Source organism: Eschscholzia californica, unplaced genomic scaffold (assembly GCF_041429995.1).
Source record: "Eschscholzia californica isolate CP2 unplaced genomic scaffold, dmEscCali1.0.p SCAF_1, whole genome shotgun sequence".
Lineage (NCBI taxonomy): Eukaryota > Viridiplantae > Streptophyta > Magnoliopsida > Ranunculales > Papaveraceae > Eschscholzia > Eschscholzia californica.
In genome coordinates, this window is record NW_028238198.1 from 77,425,975 (window position 1) to 77,446,852 (window position 20,878).

Sequence of the window (20,878 nt, forward strand, 5' to 3'; positions counted from 1 at the left end):
ACAATAAGAACAAACAAAAGAAGTATTGGCACTGTATATAAAACTAGTAAATAAGAACAAAAAAGAGGGTTACTCAAGGAGACAAGAGACCTGAAAGTCTGGTTAATAATCCAATAAAAGACAACACTTTAGAAGCAGAGAACCTGATTTTGATTCAAGGCAATAAAAATTCTATGTGTAAGTCCAAAATTTCCACAATTCCCAACTTTCTCTACTAAATTTAGTAGTAACAGTTTTAGCAGCAGAGAGAATTAAATTGAAATTTTGTAACTTACCCACCAACTTTTGGTTCCTATAAAAGAATCCTGCACAATAAGAGTTGGTAAACAAGTAGAGAGTGAAGAGAGAGAAAGAGTCCTCTCGAATAGAGGAGAGAGAAACAGCTACAAGGAGGAAATGAAACTCCCTGCTTCTTCAGTGTGGAAGGGTGCAAGAACTAAGATTGTTAAAGGCAAGATTTTGGAGGAGCAAAGAGCAAGACTGTATATTATCAGAAGGTGTGTGTTCATGTTAATTTGCTGGAGAGACCAAGGAGATTAAACAATTTTCGGTAAAACTTCCCACTTACCCGAAGATCAAATCATGGATTTGCATTAACCTAAGAGTGAAATGTTGCATTTCTCTATTTCATGTCAGTAACTAACTTAAGATTCTTGTATATATATATATGTATGTATCAATCCGAGAAAATCAATTCAGAAATCAGAGTTTTAAGTGCAAGAAAATTTACAGGAGTTCATATCATCAACTACACTAAATTAGTATTATTACAGTGATACTAAGTCACAGAGACAATAGACATGACTATTAGTTGACGGATTATACATGTAATCTTTGCTTCTGACAAATTCATCGAAGTCGTTTATTAATAATTCGTGGTCCTACTTCATTTACTACTTCAACTAGAGTTACTAGACTAATCAAAGCCAATATCATTATGCATTTAAGGTAGGTAATTCCTTGAAACTAACAGCTTATGCTTGATGAACTCAGACACGAGCATCGTCAACTACGAACCAAGATTAACAAGAAGTTGTTTATTTACTTCTGCACATAGGAATAGGTATAGATGAGAGATCACCGCCCACCGAAGTTTCACAATTGGATTCAATGTCGCTTAATTAATATTAATATATCATCATAACATGGTCTAAATGCAACTATAGTGCAGGTTTCGTAATAATTCGATGTGGTATTATTCACAAACAATTGGCCTCCATGGGTTGGAGATCTTATGGTTGTTGATCAAAGATCAAGAACCCAAAATAGAAGATACCTATTTATGCAAGAATGAAGAATTCAAATCACTAACAAAGACAGATTAAGTACTAAAATTATAGATCTCAAAAACAAATTACCATGCTAATTAGGTTAATCAAATTGCTAGTAATTTCACATAAAATTGACAAACCATTTTATATTAAACCCAAGATTGAAATCAAACAACTATTCATGGTTCATATTAACAAAACCCAAAGTCACTAAACACAATTATGAACTTGTCACAAACCCTAAAAAAGCACAAATTTTTCCATGAAATTCAAAAACAGAAAGGAAAAGAAAGAGATAAGTACTAGACACGCCGGATAATCAAATCAAATCAAATCAAACTGGGAGTTTATCAACACTGAAGATCTCAGTTTCATGATGAACGATCGGTTTGGTGAGCATCAAAGGACGATCATTTGCTTCTTCTTCAAATTCTTCATCGTCTAAATCAGTAGTACTGAGATTTATGCAAGAACATCTCTCTAATGATGCAAAGAAAGCTGAGGCAACGCTCATTCCTACCCAACTTGCCAATCGATCGAGCTTTTCACAAGAAACAATGCTTGAATTATCCATTTTCAAGAATATAATTGGGAAGCCCTAGAATTATAGATCAGGAAGTGTGAGATAGTTCTTACTTCTTGAAACCTAGGTGAGAGAAGAATTAGTTAGAGAGAGAAAAATAGGAAAGCGCGATTTGGGGATTTAATTGTGGAAAAGGTAAAGTAGAAATGGATGATGATATTTTGGTTTACTCTTTTGATGAAGTTATGTCAAATTTGATATCCTCTGTTTCTCAATACGTGACGTGAAAGAATCTTGTTTGTTCAATAACTTGTCAGATCTAATCTGATGTTAATATCATAAAGGAAAATGCCGCTATGCTCGAGTCTCGACACATATCTCAGCTGATTTCCGACCGTCTGATGTGTTGGGCATAGATACAGACGGAGAAACCTTTTAACATATCAGCGGGTTGGGTTCAGCGAGGAGATGTGTCGGGCATAGTGTCAAGGTTGTATCATAGATATTGTTATGTTGTAAAGCAACTAATGCTAAAGAGGTTATAAGTCAAAACTTACTTTAGAACAACTGGATATCAAGGGTCTTCATTTTTAGTCTACTTGCTTTTGATGGACTTTTTGTTGATTTTTTTTTTTTTTCATTGTCTTTTTGTTGATTTATATCTATGTAACTATGTATAGGATACGCCTACTTTTGCAATCTCTTTTTATTATTTGTCATTCTAAAAAGATATTTCCACAGGAATCAATTAGGAATCAAATTTTGAGCAGGAACGAGGGATTTAAGATTTTCCTTAAAATCGTCAACTAGATAATTTACAACAAAATCAATCTCTACTTTTACTCAATTAGTGCCTACAACTAGCTATAACAATGATAGGCCCACCGAAAATCTTGGCGTGAAATCTATGAGAAATCTGATCCAACTATTGACATCCATCTGGTTTCATCGAAAGAGAGAAAGTGGCGCAAAATTCATCGTCCAATCACACTAACTTTTCCAATAACATAGACATTTTCCAACTAGATGAAACAATTGGAGATAAACTACTTTTCATCGAGACTCAGAAAGCAAAATCTCAGAGCTTAGGAGGAATATGCAAACCGCTAAAAATAGGCCCATCTTCTGAACAAGTAAAATCTCGTAGAATACCATTACAGCGAGCGCATCTGGTGTAGTGGTATCATAGTACCCTCCCACGGTACTGACCAGGGTTCGATTCCCTGGATGCGCAACTCTTCTTTTTCTTTCTGTGTTAATTCTCTTTTAGTGCTTCCTTCACTATAACTTCAATTTAACGCCTACTTACTAGTCCATAAAGCTAATTGCAAGTTCGATTTGACATACTACTTACTAGTCTCTTCGCCGGAAAGACATGTATCACTGTTCAACCAAAATAAGTTTCACGGTGAAATCAGATGTTGAGTTTCAACTTATTTGACTTGTTTTCTTTTCTGGAAAACATTTAACTTGTTCTATAATCACTTAAAGAGGTGTGACCATAATAACACCACCCGAAAATGTATAAAATAAATAATAACAATAATAATAAGCCTGCTTACTATCCCATTCATATACAACAGAATACATATTCGATCCACAGTCATTTTAAGTTAACAATCAGTATCTTGTTTCTGTAGGAATTCTGAGCTAGTTAATTTCTCTCTTAGATCACTTTTTAAAAACTAAATAAAATAGTCTGAATCATGATTCTAAGTCAAACTGGTTGAATGATGAATGTTAAGTTAAAAGCATTTCCTATGAACAATGGAAGGTCCAGTCTCATCATACTCCGCTTTAGTAACATGTTGGTTCTGAGGGAAGACTACTTTAGCAAGTATGGCACCTCCCATCCACGCCGAATTCCTCGTCATATTCTCTGGCATATATTCCGGTGCCTGCATTTATTCATGAAATTGAAATGAGACTGTTTCTTTCTTCCATGAATGGGTTTCTAATCAGTTATGACCATCATTATGAGATGATACCTTAACAAGAGAAGGACGAACAGCTGAAGAGCAAAGGTTAGCTTCTTTCTGGAACCTCTCTTCAAAACCTAAACAATAAAGTAGAACAATAAACATGAGTTCCCCAAGCACTTGAACACAACAATCCAAATTGACGATGGCAAAACACATCTGAGCACTGATAGAATAAATATCATTAACTCAACATGGTTTTCAGCTCGTAACAAAAGAATGAGCCGACAACCATTTAGATCATACGTACCATCAAAAAGTGAGGGTGTATAATTTGTACTAATGGTGTCTTCCCAATTGACATTATCATCACGAAAATTCAGACCCAGTTCAAGTGGGCGGGAGATAGATGTGGAAGTTGAAAGAAGACATACCAATCATGGATGCAGTACCACCACAAAGTACTGTGTTTTCCAATAGCTGACGGTGGTTTTCAGATGAGACACTTGAGATACAACGAACAAGCTGCTCAACAATCCCATGCTCTTCTAGACCTAATACAGATGGTTGGAAGAGAGCCTCGCCAACAATATACCTTTCTTTCTCGATATATATCACCTAAACAACAAAGTGAAAGTTATGACAATGCAGTAAACCATCTAAAAATTTATAGTTAACTTTGGATCGGTTTGTTGCAACTTAAAGTCTGTAGTGACGCAAATCTACCACCGAGTTATTTTCACATGGATTGCTCATAAATAGGGACAATAATGCAAGCATTTAGTTAAACTATATGTAACTTCATATAATAAGGTTAAATATATAGAAACAAGAAGAGATAACTAAATTCTTTAACAATTTTGACTTATTCAACAGTATTATGGTTCAACATTTTCAATGTTTCTGTAGTAATAGCAACTAAGCCATTTCAATTGTCGCACGTTTTCACATTATAACAATTTTAGGCAGACAGACTTCCTCCCTCTCTTCCCCACTCTTTCATGTTGGAAATTTTACACCATGTTTATTTTCATGATTAGAAACTAAGAAAGTAAGAATTCTATTCTCGCAGCAAACCTGTCCATCAGGAAGTGTATGTTCTTCTTTCTGACACGACTTCTGGATCTCCTGATAAGCGGCTTGATCTTCAGCACAGCATGCATATTGCTCTTTCAACCTCTCAACATCAGAGAGACTGAGATTCACCGTTGGGTTCGATTTTTGAAGTTCCTGAGCAAGTAACTTGGTCAGATCAGTACCTCCAATCTCAAATCTTTTTGAGGCAATGTGTTGAACTGCACCTTCGGACACTGGTGCAATATCTGGTAAAAATATTACAAATAGTGTCACATTAACTATTGGGTATTTGGGTCACCAAATTGCAACTATACTGCATATATTTTTCTCAAGGAAAATTGCACTAGTGAGCTGCAAGATGAATTATCTTGAGACATGACTATGAGACGCTTTAATTCAAATAGTTCAGAGACCTTATTAAGTTATATCCAGTACAACAAACTTCTCATGAAGAGGTTAAGCACAACTCTGGAAGTAAGAAATAAATGTTAAGAAAGTCCATGTCATAAACCAAAGATAATATTTATGATGCGAAGGCCAAACATTTCCATTGCGTCAAGGAGAACAGTAATGCTCAACTTCTTACGACATAAGCAAAACCTTCTTTACGGGCAAAAAGAACAGACCGAAAGTCAGCAGACTAAAAGTATCTCTAGATTTAGACTATTGATCCAGCATATCATCACTTGGCTAGGTATCACAGATTCATAGGCAAAGCATTAGGCTAGTTTGACATTATTTCTCATTTCTGTTTACGTGATGTGTATAGTACTAGTCAAAGTTCCTCAAGCACTAAGTCTGTAAAAGTTAAGCTCTTTCACTATCTTTAGAGGCACCAATATCTCCATCGCTTATACAAATTCGTTTTATCGATTGGTTATTCTGAGTCTCCTTACCCCTTCCCAAATATACCATTCCACTAGTCCAACCCTTTCGACCTATACTCTCACAGTGAATTGTATTTGAAAAATACTCTCAAATTATTCTTAGCTGCAAGTTACTGAAAAGTGAAAACAATCTTTTGTTCCATCTAAAACATCATTCAGTTTACTCGCTTAATATGAGATATGATATTGCTGGAAGAATGACATTATCTAAGGGCATACTTCTGCTTTTCTCATAGAGCAACTTGGGTGGAATCAGAGATAACGAAAATCATGTCTAGCCGTCTAGGTGCCTTCTTTAAAGACTAAAAAACAAAGAAGAAAATAAAATCATGATTAAAATCTTTAGATCATTAAATGTACTACCTAAAAACTTAAAATCCAAAAGGCAAAGATGTTTAAAAAAAGGAAGATAAGGTGTGACAACGATATGCCACTTAATATAAGTTTCAGTTCAAGGGGATATGTACCTATCTTCCCATGCCCAATATCAACAGTGCAGCCAGAAATGCGCCCTACTGCATAGAGTGATAGAACTGCTTGTTCAGATGCATAGAATCCAGAGACATTAAATGTTTCAAACATCAATTGCACCAGGTGTTCTCTGACAGCCTATGACAACAATGTAAAAGGTTAAGAAGACACTTATGTAATATCTACTGTGACACTGACAGTATATTGAGAAACTTCTGGTCAGTAGGTAGATATTAATTTTGAATGAAGCACCTACGAAGTTAAAACTATCATAATTCTCCACTCTTTTTAATTACGCTAACTGTTCAGCTCCAACCTGAGTCCTGTAAATTGATTCTTCATATGGTGTTTGTGTCTCATCGATTATCTATTTCACTTTCTTATTTTCCTTTACGTATAGCTTAAACTAAATTTTGACTTCTCAGATGTCCTCTCTGGTTATGTCATGTGCTTTGCTTTTTCGACATTTAACAGGCGATGAGCAACTTCTTAATGCATTGCCACATACAGAACTCTTTTTGACCACTGGTTTACTAGTTTAGTTTCAGTTCTCCGACAATTGACGCTGCTAGTTTTTCCACTTACACAAATTCAAGTTTTCGCATATCACATGATATCTTTAGGGCTTATTCAAACAAACACACTGCATATTCTGTATAAACGTGTTGTATATCATAGAAAACCATTGTACAACTCCTAGTAGTGCAGATACTGGAGTAGATTGTTTTTTACTTGAGAAATATACTAAAACTAGGTATGATGTGCTGGTTACAGCATATATTAACAAGTTTAAGAGGTATTGTAGGAAATAACAAAACAAGCAAGCTCCACAACAGATAAAAGCCAGAGAACAGTAAGACTAGGTTAACCTTTGGAGTTGAAAGTGGATCTGTAAATAAAATTTGTCCCTCGTCCCCAATCTCCCATCCAAGTCCATTGTACAGAACATGGTGTAGTAAATCTTCCATAGCATCCCAGTCCCTAATAAAACCCCTCACTACTGGATCAATGGTGACATCCTCAAATGCTGAACTATCACTTGAACCATCATCAAGCATCCGTTTCATTTGAGTAGGGATTATCTGTACAGTATTCCCATATATTAGAAAGCAATTCCAGCAATATAACAAGTTCAGACAGTATAGATTGTATAATAACAAAATAATAGTACCTTTTTCTGACACCAAATAAAATTTGAAGATAAAAAATTAGCTTACTGCTAAACTGAATATCCAATAGAGAAATTGCATATATGGAAAGAACCCATTCTTGATGTTCTAAAGCCAGAGTGCTGCGGTACTTCAAAATGTCACCCTAACTGGGAAATTATATGGCGTCCGTGAAAACCCGTTTCATTATACAAATCACAGTTATTAAAGGATCTTAAATAATGTTCAACAAATTTACACCCCAAATAATAGTCATTTATACCTGATATACTATCTCAAAGACCATTTCTTCTAGAGTTCTAATTGAAACGAATCTCAACTTGTGTTGGATACTCCCACCCCACCAGCAAAAAAATCAACTAACCATTTGGTCCATATTAAAGCTGATGACTAAACCAACTGCCTAGATTTCTAGTAAACTCTCCACACTCAGTTTCAACTGTAACGTAGCTAATGAAGTTTTGCCTCAGAATCAAGCATCCCCTTCTTGGCACTAAAAATGATGAATTGCCTAGTTGCTAAAGAAAATAGCCTCATAACAAGACAGGATCATATAAAATCCAAAAAGAACTAGTTGGGATTCGACATATCTGACTCGATCTCAAGAGGAGAAAAAAACAAAAACTGAAAAAAATCCTTTTCGCGGGAACTCAGAAGATATAAACAGGTATGATCAAATGAAAATCGTGTTTGAACTGTTGGTGCTACCATTACAGCATTTCCACATTTTCCAGAACTCTAAGCAGGGTAATTTGAGTTTGAGGTAGGAACTAAATAGACAACTTTCTGCTCCTATTGGTACATATATTGAATCCTGAAGAGTAAGGAAGTATCTTAGTTTATGAATCTGGCCGCTGTGCTAGACAATCATTTGAAAAACGTATAGGAAGTTCTCCCACCTTGGCTAAACTTCTTCTTGTCGATATGAATTCGAATAAAAAAATTTACACATACAGCTTACCAATCGATGAATGTAATGAATAAATGTATTCATAAAGTTTAAAACTTGCTGGTGGCTGAGAAAAAACTAGTCGAAATTTCAAAAATTGTAGGTGGGTTTGATGAAAAAAGCAGCAATTTGCTCACTGAATGGAGAATATGAGAAATTTTAAGCCTAATCAAGATGTCTATCAAAAACAGAAGATATAAATATTACAAAGAGAGAATGGTACCATAGTTGGAGCTTGATCTGGAACAGCAAACCCTGCTTTAAGTAGTCTTGAACCAGCATCAACCACCACCGCCTCCATTGATTCTGAAATTGAAAAAACACACACAATCAAAGTCTTCTCATTTTATCTTGATTTTGGATTCAAGTTTGTGCATTTGGGGTTTTAGGTCAGACCAAACAACACATTTGAAAGCTAAAACTACAGCAGTATCGAAACTAAAATGGGGATTAAATGAATTTATAGATAGAGAGAGGGGGAGATGAAAATTAGGGTTTCCAGGATGAAAACATGATGTCTCTCTCTCTCTCATAAAAATGTGAGGAGGGAGAACAAGGAGTAGTTGGGAAGAAGAAGTGAAGAAGCAGGATACCTTTTTCTCTCTCTCTCTCTTGTTGAGTGTTTTCAGTCCGTCGTTAGCGTTGTAGTGGCAAACAGAAACCGGGAGAGAAAACCGAAGAAATTGGAGTTAAAAAATGGCGGGGGGTTTAAAGGTCAAGAATTGAGCCCCTGAAAGTTGAAAAAGGAAAATACATTGTCAGGGTCCAAACGGAGCAACCAGACTCGGCAGAGCGACCCAGCTTGTGCTCTTGAGGTATAAGACTTAGGTCAACCTAGCACTAGCTGGATCTGAGCCAAGCTCAGGTAGCTCGACCCAACTTTACACCACTAGCTTGTAGGGTTGAAGTCTTCACACGACACGATGGAGTGACACTAAGTAGAAACTTTGTTTAGGCAAAAAATTTTCATTCATTTGATTAATGAACCGCCGAGATAGTTTCAGCTACATTCAATGTCTGACAATTCAAAAAAGTAATTTGATGTCTAGTTCAAACCGTAGGTTGTATTTTTCTAATTCTAACTTGTCTGGTTAAGAGATATTCCATTTACACACGCTTATTTTGAAGGATTAATACAGAATTCACTAAGGGTCGAGCGAGTGGACCTCTTGGTTTTGTGGTCGAGAGTGACATTTGAATTGGAATTGATGAAACTAACACATTTCGAGTGGGACGTGGATCTCTTAGTTTTGTCAACAACTCTCGGTTGGAGTGGTTATCAGAGTGATTTACACCCTCCAGGTCTCTGGTTTGAGCACGAATATTGTGTGACCTTTCTTAAGAAAAATACATTTTCAGTTGCATTAAACGAAGAGTAGGTTTCGTGTTCCAAAGAACTAAGTTGCACTTAGTTTTCTTAATCGCCATAGATGTAGTATCTCACGTTCTCACCTCACGTGCCAACGTGTTATACAAGAGTTTTTTTTTTTTGATGAGATGTGTTATACAAGAGTTGAAATCAATGTATAACTCTTTTACTATAATACATTTGTTTGTTTATAGTGCTTTATATTGATTTTCTCAACGCCAATATAGCTTGAAACTAAATACTGTATAAAATATTATTGAATCAGATCATATAATATTGGACATTTAAATTTTGGATACGGAAATTTTGACTTTAAAAATTCTAAAACGGTATACATGTTAAATAATTGATTCTTTATACTTTTAACCAACAATGATTCACCTTGTTGATCACTCATATCCAAGTTATTCTGAAAAATAGAAATAATTTTATGTCCGACGTTAAGAAAAATCTTTGTAAATAAGTTACCCATTGTGGAACTGACAACCGAATAATATTACTTAAGAATCTTATTTTACCCCTCCACTGGATACTCTAAGCCAAATACCCCACTTATAGTCGTAATTACGTTGCCCCTAGTTAAACTTTTATGTGAAGTGAGTTTGAATGGCTCAATTGTTATTCAATCCATATTCTGGAGTTACAAACACTATGAGGTCGAGCAGGAAGCTGGTCATGAAGTAGGGTTCAAAAACAATGAAGACATTCATTTTAACAGCCAACTAACAGATAGGTTAAAAGTAGGGGGAACTTATCTGACAATGGGGTTCCTTTTGTATAAATTATGCAATAAGGGGGCAAAATCATAAAAATATATAATTTTTTGGTAAAAGCTTATAACAAATGGACCGGAGTATAATTAGTATTGAATATAAGGACATAATGTAATTTTACCAAACTGCAACTCTTTTAGCAGGTAACTGCTATAGAGAAGTAAAAGGTAAGTGATTTCAAAGATTATAAATTTGACAAAATTTCATAAACCCTTCTCACATCAAAATTTCATTCACAGAGCTTTGTTTGTTCTAGGGTTTTGCAGCTAAGTTCAGTTTGAACAATCTATTATCCACTCATTTCCCCAAAGTAAGTGATACCAGTAATTTTTTTATTTCAAGTTTTTTTGATTCAGTAATCTTTTCTGATCTAGGATTGGATGCCATTTTGATCAAAAGTTATTATCATGGTTCATATCTGAAAAGTTTGGGTTAGGGCTTTTTGTCCTGAGAATTATGGTTAATCTGTTAATGGTTCCAAAATGAAATCATTATGCAAGGGTTTTGGGTTAAATATTAGTACTTGGGTATTGAAAATTATTTATTAATGGAGTTTTCCTCTTGAATTTGAATTGGGGTGGATTGGTTTGGATTTATTTTTGTAACTCTTCTATATGTATTCTATTTGATTTGGGGATTTACAAATGATTGGATAAACAGCCTAGATTACCAGATATGAGGGTTTTCCTAATGCATACATAGTTATTCTTAGTTAAGTTGATTTGCTTCTATCTCTCTTTGTGCTTATTTGGTTTTTGGGATGTTCAGATCATAGATCCCTTTAAACAAGGTTCTTCAAGTTTTGATGCTAATATTTTTTGGGTTTTGAGTAATGAGTTTAAAACATATCAATGAATCTCATTCTAAGTGAAAATTGGATCACAGTTTTTTTTTGTTCCGTGGGGGTTAATCAGGGTTTAAAGTAATTTACGTCAATTCTGTGTAAGTTAATCTCGGATGTAAAGTAATTCTTAAGTGTCGTATTAGGACTTATTGAGGAATAAGGAAACGAGATTTGAATATATCAATGAGTTTTTATTTGAATCGACAACTCGATTCTATATTTTTTTTTTCTGTTTTATTAGAATTTTTTTTATTGACAACCGGTTTGTAGTAATAAATGAATCATGGCTTTAGAGTAAGTTATGTTCTCTTGTTTAACTTGTATGTTTGTGGGAAGCACTATTGTTGGTTTCTCCTATCAAGTATGCTTGAATATATTAGCTTAAGCAGTTTCTTCTCTGTTCATATGGTCTTCTCATTGAGTCATTGTTTAGACTTTTAATATCTCTTTGACTATCAAGCTTATGCTCTGTCTTAAGTCGTATCTGGTAAAGAGTAATTTATATTTTATTTTTATTTTTTGCGTAAGTTATCTAACTTGTAACTTTATCATACTTCCAGACACAACATGGCAATGGAAGTTACCCAAGTTCTTTTGAACGCACAGGCGGTAGATGGTTCTGTACGGAAGCATGCCGAAGAAAGCCTTAAGCAGTTTCAGGAGCAAAACCTTCCTACTTTCTTTCTCTCTCTTTCAGGGGAGTTGGCTAATGAGGAAAAACCCATTGAGAGTCGTAAATTAGCAGGTCTAATCCTCAAGAATGCATTGGATGCGAAGGAACAACACAGGAAATTTGAGCTTGGGCAGAGATGGTTATCATTGGAGTTATCTGCAAAAGCCCAAATCAAAGCATTTTTATTGAAGACTCTCACTTCTCTTTCACCTGATGCTCGATCAACTGCATCCCAAGTCATAGCAAAAATTGCAGGAATTGAGTTGCCACAGAAGCAGTGGCCAGAGCTTATTGAATCACTATTGTCAAACATTCACCAGTTCCAATCTCACGTCAAGCAAGCAACCCTTGAGACTCTGGGTTATTTGTGTGAGGAGGTCTCTTCAGATATTGTAGACCAGGAAAATGTGAATAAAATACTCACAGCCGTCGTCCAGGGCATGAGTTCTACTGAGGGTAATAATGATATCAGGCTTGCAGCTACTCGAGCACTATATAATGCTTTGGGCTTTGCCCAGGCAAACTTTACTAATACTATGGAGCGAGATTATATCATGAGAGTTGTTTGTGAGGCAACTCTGTCTCCGGAGGTTAAACTCAGACAAGCAGCTTTTGAGTGTTTGGTTTCCATTTCCTCTACTTACTATGAGAAGTTAGCTGCTTACATGCAAGACATTTTTAACATCACGGCGAAAGCTGTGAGGGAAGATGAAGAGCCTGTGGCACTTCAGGCTATTGAGTTTTGGAGCTCAATCTGTGATGAGGAGATTGATATTATAGAGGAATATGAAGGTGAAGGTAGTGCTGATTCTGATGTTCCTTGTTTTTATTTTATCAAGCAAGCACTTCCTGCCCTTGTTCCTATGCTTTTAGAGACACTCCTTAAGCAAGAAGAGGATCAAGATCAGGATGAAGGGGTTTGGAACCTTGCAATGGCTGGTGGAACGTGCTTAGGTTTGGTTGCTCGAACCATAGGAGACGATATTGTCGCACTTGTTTTGCCTTTTATCGAAGAAAACATAACGAAACCAGATTGGAGGCAAAGAGAGGCAGCTACTTATGCCTTCGGTTCCATCATGGAGGGACCATCTCCTGCTAAACTCGCTTCTATCGTGAATCTTGCTCTAAACTTCATGCTTAATGCCTTGACAACTGACCCGAATAACCATGTCAAGGACACTACTGCCTGGACCTTGGGTAGAATATTTGAATTTCTTCATGGTTCAACTACTGAGACATCCGTAGTTACCCAAGCTAATTGCCAGCAAATTATCGCCGTTTTGCTTCAGAGTATGAAAGATGTTCCTAATGTTGCTGAGAAGGCTTGCGGTGCTCTTTATTTCCTAGTCCAAGGTTATGAGCATGTTGATTCATCATCCTCTCTTTTGACTCCTTTCTTTCACGACATTGTTCAAGCACTACTTGTAGTGACTCACAGAGAAGATTCTGGAGAATCCCGCCTCCGTATTTCTGCATATGAAACTTTGAATGAAGTTGTGAGGTGTTCAACTGATGGAACAGCAACGATGGTTGTGCAACTTGCTCCTGTTATAATGATGGAGCTCCACCAAACACTGGAAGGACAAAAACTCCAATCTGATGAGAGAGAAAATCAATCAGATATGCAAGCTCTTCTATGTGGGTGTTTGCAGGTTATCATACAGAAGTTGAGTTCATCCGAGCCAACCAAATATGCTTTCATGCAGCATGCAGACCAGATGATGGGTCTTTTTCTGAGAGTTTTCGGTTGCAGAAGTGCCACAGCCCATGAGGAAGCTATGCTTGCTATTGGAGCTCTTGCTTATGCAACAGGGCTGCATTTTGCCAAATACATGCCCGAATTTTACAAGTATCTCGAAATGGGCCTCCAGAATTTTGAAGAATATCAGGTTTGTGCTATTACAGTGGGTGTTGTTGGAGATATCTGTAGGGCACTGGAGGAAAAAGTTCTACCTTATTGTGATGGTATCATGACCCAACTGCTCAAAGACTTATCGAGCAACCAATTACACCGCTCTGTGAAGCCTGCAATATTTTCGTCCTTCGGTGATATTGCTCTTGCAATTGGAGAGAATTTTGAGAAGTATTTAAATTATGCCATGCCAATGCTTCAACGTGCAGCAGAGCTCTCTGCTCATGTGTCTAATGCCGATGAAGATTTAGTGGAATACACAAATCTTCTGAGAAATGGGATATTGGAAGCATATACAGGAATCTTCCAAGGTTTTAAGAACTCCCCCAAGACTCAAAAGTTGATGCCTTATGCACCTCACATTCTCCAGTTCTTGGATAGCTTATATTTGGAGAAAGACAAGTGAGTTATACTAGACTATCTCATCTTACCGTCTTTTTTTATTTAATCCTGTTATATCTTTAATTATTTAGTTATCATCTTTCCATCTTCTTTCAGGGATGACACAGTGATGAAAACTGCAATAGGGGTCTTGGGAGATCTAGCCGACACCCTGGGAAGTAATGCAGCTCCCTTGATTACGCAATCAGTGTCAAGCAAAGACTTCTTAAATGAGTGTTTACTATCTGAGGACCAATTGATCAGGGAATCTGCTGAATGGGCCAGAATTGCAATTCGAAATGTTTCTGCTTGAGGTTCGTACATCTTTGTTACATCATATTTTCATACATTTGGGTTGAGTGTCCATCCATGGTTGCAATGTGTATTGATTCAATATCACTATTTCCGGGCCACAGGAATTGGTGGATCGAGGGAGGTTGGTGTGAAAAATGGTGGGGAAAGCCGAAGGAAATTCATTAGATGAACAATGTATCTTCATCAGTATACTCTCACAGTCACAGTCACAGTCACAGTCACAGTCACAGTCACAGTCACAGGTTTTTGGGGCATCATATGAGTTATACTTTTCTTTCATACATTTGGAGCATAAACAATTAAAGCTCGATTTTTTTTTATTACTGAGAGTCGACTTGTTTGTTGTTCGAAAAACTCAGTCTCCTCATTATTTCCTTCTTTTATTTTTTCCTTTTGCTATAGAATGATATGTTCATTGTTTGGGAGTCACTCCCTCATTTGGTATACTCTGATAACTTATATTGGGGCTTGAAGTTTACCCACATGAAACATGGGTCTAGATTTTTCTGTAAAATCTTATGCATTCATCAAATTATATCTACCTAGACTGGTTTATTCAGATTCATACCTACAGTTTTTCTATCTATACACTACTTCAGCTAATTGGTTTTTTAACATTGCCTACTGTGATATCCCAAGTTCTCCCAAGAGTCTGCTACCCAACTGATGGAAGATTACTACTTTCATAATTCTTATTCCAATTCTTCTATAATTATGCATTATCCCCATGATTCATCATCATCTGCATCAGTTAACTACCCTTCCTCACCCTGCTCGTTATCATATCATCCTATGACTCAGCCTGTATCATCACTGTCATATCATCCTATGACCCAGCATGTATCATCACCATCATATCATCTGTTACTACTAAAAGTTCGCGGAAGCTATCGAACCTATCCTAGAAATTGATCCGATTATGAAAATTAATCGAAAAGCTAAGCCAAAATCTAAATATGCGAACAGAATTAACGAGGTTCGGAGTTAAAGCCTACGTCCTCGGCCGAACAAGAAAACTTTATTGAAGGAGAGATGAAGACGACTCACACAACCCGCAAGTTCGTCCCAAGATGGTACCATATAGAAATTAACCTTCTATATATACTAGATCTTCGACGACCGAGAAATTAAACACCGCTCAAAACAATGAATAAAATTTCTCTCTCACTTGCTCTCACTCTCTAGCTCTCACTCTCTAGCTCTCACTTTATGTTGAGTAGTTGTTGTGTTGTGTTGTTTGTATGTTTAACCAATACTCAAATCCCCCTGTATATAGCATCGAAAACTAACTCCAATCTTGAGTTTTGAGCAGTTTCCAAATTTTAAGTAGTTTCAATTTTGAGTCCAATTTGGAAATCCAATTTGGAATTGGATTCTCACCAAACCGACTTCCAATTAGAGTCTCACTAACGACTCTCACAATTCTCTACCTCGTACACAATCTGATATACTTCAAATTTTGGACGAAGACCAGCTCTACTCCTTGTAAGATATATCTGTTTCTTGTAACTTCATCCGACTACACCATATGACTATGGCTGCTTACGTACCCTTTTATAAGATCAAGCCTACCGTAGTTCTACCAACCCTTAACATAAAGTTTACCTTGTCGCCATTACGCCCTTTCGGACAACTTAACACGAGTCGATTTGTAGCAATTCCAGGCAATGCTGAAACTTGCTACACGTCACCACTTTAGTCAACATGTCCGCGGGATTCTCATCTGTGTGAACCTTCATGAGAGAAACATCACCTTCCTCTATCACATATCGTACAAAGTGATACCTGACATCGATATGCTTAGTATGAACATGATGAACCTGATTCTTAGCCAAGTGGATCGCACTTTGACTATCATACCATACCTCTACTGCTTAATCCCTAGATCATCCAGAAGACCCTACAACCACAATGCTTTTTAGTTGCCCACATGAAACTTGAGTCTAGATTTTTTTTTGTAAAATCTTATGCTTTCATCAAATTATATAAAGATATAGTTGTTAATGTCTTGTTATTGTTTCAGCTATTGAATTGTTGTTTTTGCTTATTACATATTCTTTGGTGATATGGGATTTGTTGTTCCTCTGGTTATCAATCGATAAGTCGATTTCTCTCTGTCTTGACTTGATTTAGACAGAGTTTCCTTTCTCTAACTTATAGAGAGATAAACTATTAAGGAATAATGATTTATTAATATTCCTTCTTTCGGACTAACCGAGATAGGTGTTAATGTAGTCGAGGCAAGAATAAATTCTCTTTCCTTAAGACATTTTACACCCCCGTAACAGTACCAAACGTTAGAGTGTATGCCTTCGGGATACAACGACTTTCCTTTCAGAGTTTTAAGATGGTACTTCTTTATTCTGAAAGCGGACGAACCTTTGTAAGTATTATGAGCTCTTGGACTAATGCGGATGATCTTCTAGATACTTCGGTAATTCAAGTCTCACTCGAAACTTCTTTCTTTTTCTAGATATTCTAGTCTAACCAGAACTTCTAGAAATACTTTCAAATTAGATATTCTAGGCAAACCAGAACTTCTAATTGTTAGAAGAGAAGAGAATGAATTGATAATCTTCTAGATGCTTCGGAAATTCAAATTTCACTTGAAACTTCTTTCTTCCTTTTTCTAGATATTCTAGTCTAACCAGAACTTCTAGAAATACTTCCTAATTAGATATTCTAGGCAAACCAGTACTTCTAATTGATAGAAGAGAAGAGAAGAAGAGAAAATAATGGATTGATTGATGAAAAATGAAGTGGGTTTATATAGAAATTGAATAGGTACATTAGTTTGGGACATATCACTTGATTTTTGGGGACAAAACCCTTAGTTTTTGGGACACAACTCTTAGAAATGGGTTGGTTAATTAACTGGGATTTGCGGGTGAGTTCTGGGCCATCAGATTTGGCTAAAACACTCGGATTGAACGGTAGCCCTTAGATGGCATGAGATCTATACCGAAATGTGCCCACTGCGCAAGCCAGATGGCCGTTAGATGTGGGATCTCGGGAAATCCCGAATCTATCCCGACACGGAGTGGATGCACGCCGTTGGATCATCTTCAGGCGCAACCGTCAGATCCCGCGTCTAAAACTCGGGTGGAACGCGAGCCGTCCAGATCTGGTCGTGCTCGCTTCGCCCAAATGGACCCCAATTTAACTTTGTCCCTTTTGACGTTTTAGTACCTATTTTAACCGATCTTCGTCCAAACTTTAACCTTGAATTTCTCATTCATCCGGAATCGGAATTGAGTGATTCTTGGCTCTAAATTGAAGAGCTCGACGAGACGAACGCAATGGTGCGTTCCGTTTCTGAGTTTGACGAGTCGGGTCGAGCCAAAATTGACTCCGATTCCAACAGGATTAAAACTTGTTAAAAAGATAATAGAGTTCCCATTTTCTTTTTCCGATAATCACATTATAGGATGAAATTAGTCTATATACTGTCATAGAAACACAAGTATAAGAGCCCAGACCTAAAAGCCATGAACTAACCTTTAAACCTTCATAAAGAAAAAAAAATGACCTTTAAAGATAACGAAAATTATGTAAACTATTTATGTTTATAAATTACACCAAACGATTCAAGAATGTAAGCACACCTTCCAAGTATCAAACTCACAACCTCTTGAATTTAAGAGGAAATGCACAACTATTGCCTTGTTTGTTTTTTTTTGGAAATAACCTTCATTAAATAAAGCAAGTGATTACATTGTCTAAATGAAGGAAAGCATACCAGACCCTAACCAAGTAGGGGTACACCAGACATAAAAGTTAAGATCCAGAAGATAACACACTTGCCACTTCAGTATGGCCACGCGTGTTTTCGGTTCGAGGCACCACCTTGAATTCGACCCATTCTAGGGTTTCCACCCGCGCTTGGATGTCCATCATAATAGATCTGACCCTCCAAATAACGTATTCTCCATACGGTTTGCTTACTTCATATTTACATTACATTAAAATTACATGTACGCCAATATTTCATCATACTGTATGCTTACTTCATAATATGGAATAATCTTAAATTAATAATCACATTTAGTATAATTCTATTTGGTTTAATTAGTGGGTAAAATGGGCCATCCACTTGTGTCAACATATTTGGCTTTTACTTACATGTCAACAACAATAAAACGGCTAGTTATGCGTATTAATGTAATGTTTTATCTTTCAACAAAAAGAAAATGTAATGTTTTATTTATAAGCGTTCGTAATAATTAACACCCTTGAATTAGTGGGAGTAAATCAAGACAAAATCATGTTCAATTTCAAAGCATGGTAGGAATACTAACTAAAAGTCAAAACAAAAACCTAATTAGGTTAACAACATCCAAATCAATTGGTATTATTGTGTTTGGTGATCGAATCTACAAATTGGGTGTACAGTACAACTTGAGCTTTCAGAGTGTGACCCACACCCACACCCACACCCACACCCACACCCACCCATTTGACAGTATATCAGATTGAAAGACAAAAGTGGAATTTCCTCGAGATTCATAATATATAAGATTAAGGCTTATCTAATGGTTATGAAGGTAGGAAGATAGTAGAGCCACGAGAATGATTAGTATTCTTAGGGGGGGGGTAGTGGATCGAGACTTTCACAGACTTTCATAGACAAATTGTCCCGTAGACATTTCAAGACATTTCGGATGACTTATTATAGACAACATGTGTCCATAGACATTTTCAAGACATTGAGAGTTTGTAGACAAAATGTCTTTATAGACATTTCAAGACATTTGATCCATAAACAAAATGTCCTGGGGGACATTTTAAGATCTTGAGTCCATTGACAAAATGTGTAATGCATATTATATTTGTGCTAATCAAAAATATATTTTTCGACTTTTGTAGACATCTGTGAATATTTGTGGACATTGATGGACATTTGATAGACATTTATTATTTTAATATTGTTATTATTGTTTAATCACATGAAATAATATATTTATACTAACATTTCAAAAATATATTTTTCAACTTTCGTAGACATCTGTGAATATTTGTGGACATTGATGGACATTTGATAGATATTTATTATTTTAATATTATTATTATTTTTTAATTACATGAAATAATATATTTATATTAACATTTCAAAAATTTATTTTTCGACTTTCGTAGACATCTGTGAATATTTGTGGACATTGATGGACATTTCGTAGACATTTATTATTTTAATATTATTATTATTGTTTAATCACATGAAATAATATATTTATACTAACATTTCAAACATATATTTTTCGACTTTCGTAGACATCTGTGAATTTTGTGGACATTGATGGACATTTGATAGATATTTATTATTTTAATATTATTATTATTTTTTAATTACATGAAATAATATATTTATACTAACATTTCAAAAATATATTTTTCGACTTTCGTAGACATCTGTGAATATTTGTGGACATTGATGGACATTTGGTAGACATTTATTATTTTAATATTATTATTGTTATTTGATCACATGATGGACTTCAAATGTCTCTTGTTTTTTGAAAGACATTTTGGCTTCCAAATTTGTCCCAAATCCTTCACAAATCCATCAAACTATGGAGTCCACCAAAGTCTGAGACATTTTGGAAGACAAATCGAATGCCTCGGACTTTCATAGACTCTCAAATGTCTGGATTTGAATGCCTCAGACTTTCGTGGACTCTCAAATGTCTGGATTTGAATGCCTCAGACTTTCGTGGACTCTTAAATGTCTGGATTTGAATGCCTCGGACTTTCGCGGACTCTCAAATGTCCGCGAAAGTCCCAATCCAATACCCCCCCCCCCCCCTTAATGTTCAAGATTTGTTATATAAAAACAAGGGAAATCATTGGTTGTTTCAATTATTATTGAATGTTGTGGGGTTCAGTGTTCCCATATTTTATGATGAAATTGGTTTAGTATTCCTATATTGTTTTACTAACATTTATGTTTTTCCATAGGATTTGGTGGTTCTCCCAAAGACAAAAGTTTGGAGTCTATAGCTGGTCACTAGAAACGTAGGTGACTCTGTAATTTTGGTTTCGCAAATGTCAAACTAATTATTGGTCGGCAAAGGTGTTCATTTTATAGTTCTTTTCTGTAGAAAAAAATGTACATCTGAATAAATTGTTATTTTATTGTAAATTTGTACAGTTTGTGTTTAAAAGTTACCAGCCATGTACAGATAAGTGATTTTTGATAAAACTAAAACTTTCATAATGTCTAATAGGCAATAGTGTAAGTTGAGTAATTCTTTCATATAAATTGTCAATTTCGTATGTAATTTCTGTAAACTCAAAATTTATATATACAGAACTTTTATACAAAAATGAAGTGGTTAGAAATATAAT

The 20,878-nt window shown here is 35.8% G+C and overlaps 3 protein-coding genes and 1 non-coding gene across 5 annotated transcripts; 2 read left to right on the forward strand and 2 right to left on the reverse strand.

Moving 5' to 3' along the window:
- Positions 1–1,390: 1,390 nt before the first annotated feature.
- Positions 1,391–1,860, reverse strand: LOC147569391 (uncharacterized). The gene has a single exon (XM_086655871.1). The coding sequence runs from the start codon at positions 1,843–1,845 to the stop codon at positions 1,606–1,608; it is 240 nt and encodes a 79-aa protein (XP_086511997.1). The 5' UTR covers positions 1,846–1,860; the 3' UTR covers positions 1,391–1,605.
- Positions 1,861–2,957: 1,097 nt separating this feature from the next.
- TRNAG-CCC (transfer RNA glycine (anticodon CCC)) lies at positions 2,958–3,028 on the forward strand. Its single transcript has one exon. It is a non-coding gene; the product is annotated as a tRNA-Gly (tRNA).
- Positions 3,029–3,337: 309 nt separating this feature from the next.
- Positions 3,338–9,246, reverse strand: LOC147569393 (actin-related protein 7-like). Its single transcript, XM_086655872.1, has 8 exons — positions 8,860–9,246; positions 8,490–8,572; positions 7,018–7,230; positions 6,145–6,286; positions 4,791–5,035; positions 4,148–4,331; positions 3,783–3,850; positions 3,338–3,692 (listed from the first exon to the last, which is right to left on the reverse strand). The coding sequence occupies exons 2-8, from the start codon at positions 8,565–8,567 to the stop codon at positions 3,540–3,542; spliced, it is 1,083 nt and encodes a 360-aa protein (XP_086511998.1). The 5' UTR covers positions 8,568–8,572; positions 8,860–9,246; the 3' UTR covers positions 3,338–3,539.
- A 1,109-nt stretch (positions 9,247–10,355) lies between these two features.
- Positions 10,356–15,047, forward strand: LOC147569394 (importin subunit beta-1-like). Of its 2 annotated transcripts, XM_086655874.1 has the most exons (5): positions 10,356–10,575; positions 10,665–10,718; positions 11,813–14,239; positions 14,336–14,532; positions 14,635–15,047. In XM_086655874.1, the coding sequence occupies exons 3-4, from the start codon at positions 11,820–11,822 to the stop codon at positions 14,529–14,531; spliced, it is 2,616 nt and encodes an 871-aa protein (XP_086512000.1). In that variant the 5' UTR covers positions 10,356–10,575; positions 10,665–10,718; positions 11,813–11,819; the 3' UTR covers position 14,532; positions 14,635–15,047. The 2 variants fall into 2 exon arrangements, with proteins under 2 accessions (XP_086512000.1, XP_086511999.1); XM_086655873.1 differs by having other exon boundaries at positions 10,500–10,718.
- Positions 15,048–20,878: the final 5,831 nt, after the last annotated feature.

What these genes read in the sequence shown, in the direction of transcription:
- LOC147569393 (XM_086655872.1), bottom strand. Translation starts at nt 8,567, where the DNA reads ATGGAGGCGGTGGTGGTTGATGCTGGTTCAAGACTACTTAAAGCAGGG. An exon ending in ATCCACTTTCAACTCCAAAG is followed by an intron (nt 6,287 to 7,017) that starts GTTAACCTAGTC and finishes TTGTTGTCATAG; the next exon opens with GCTGTCAGAGAACACCTGGT. An exon ending in TGGTACTGCATCCATGATTG is followed by an intron (nt 3,851 to 4,147) that starts GTATGTCTTCTT and finishes TTTATTGTTTAG; the next exon opens with GTTTTGAAGAGAGGTTCCAG.
- LOC147569391 (XM_086655871.1), bottom strand. Translation starts at nt 1,845, where the DNA reads ATGGATAATTCAAGCATTGTTTCTTGTGAAAAGCTCGATCGATTGGCA.
- LOC147569394 (XM_086655874.1), top strand. Translation starts at nt 11,820, where the DNA reads ATGGCAATGGAAGTTACCCAAGTTCTTTTGAACGCACAGGCGGTAGAT. An exon ending in TTATATTTGGAGAAAGACAA is followed by an intron (nt 14,240 to 14,335) that starts GTGAGTTATACT and finishes ATCTTCTTTCAG; the next exon opens with GGATGACACAGTGATGAAAA.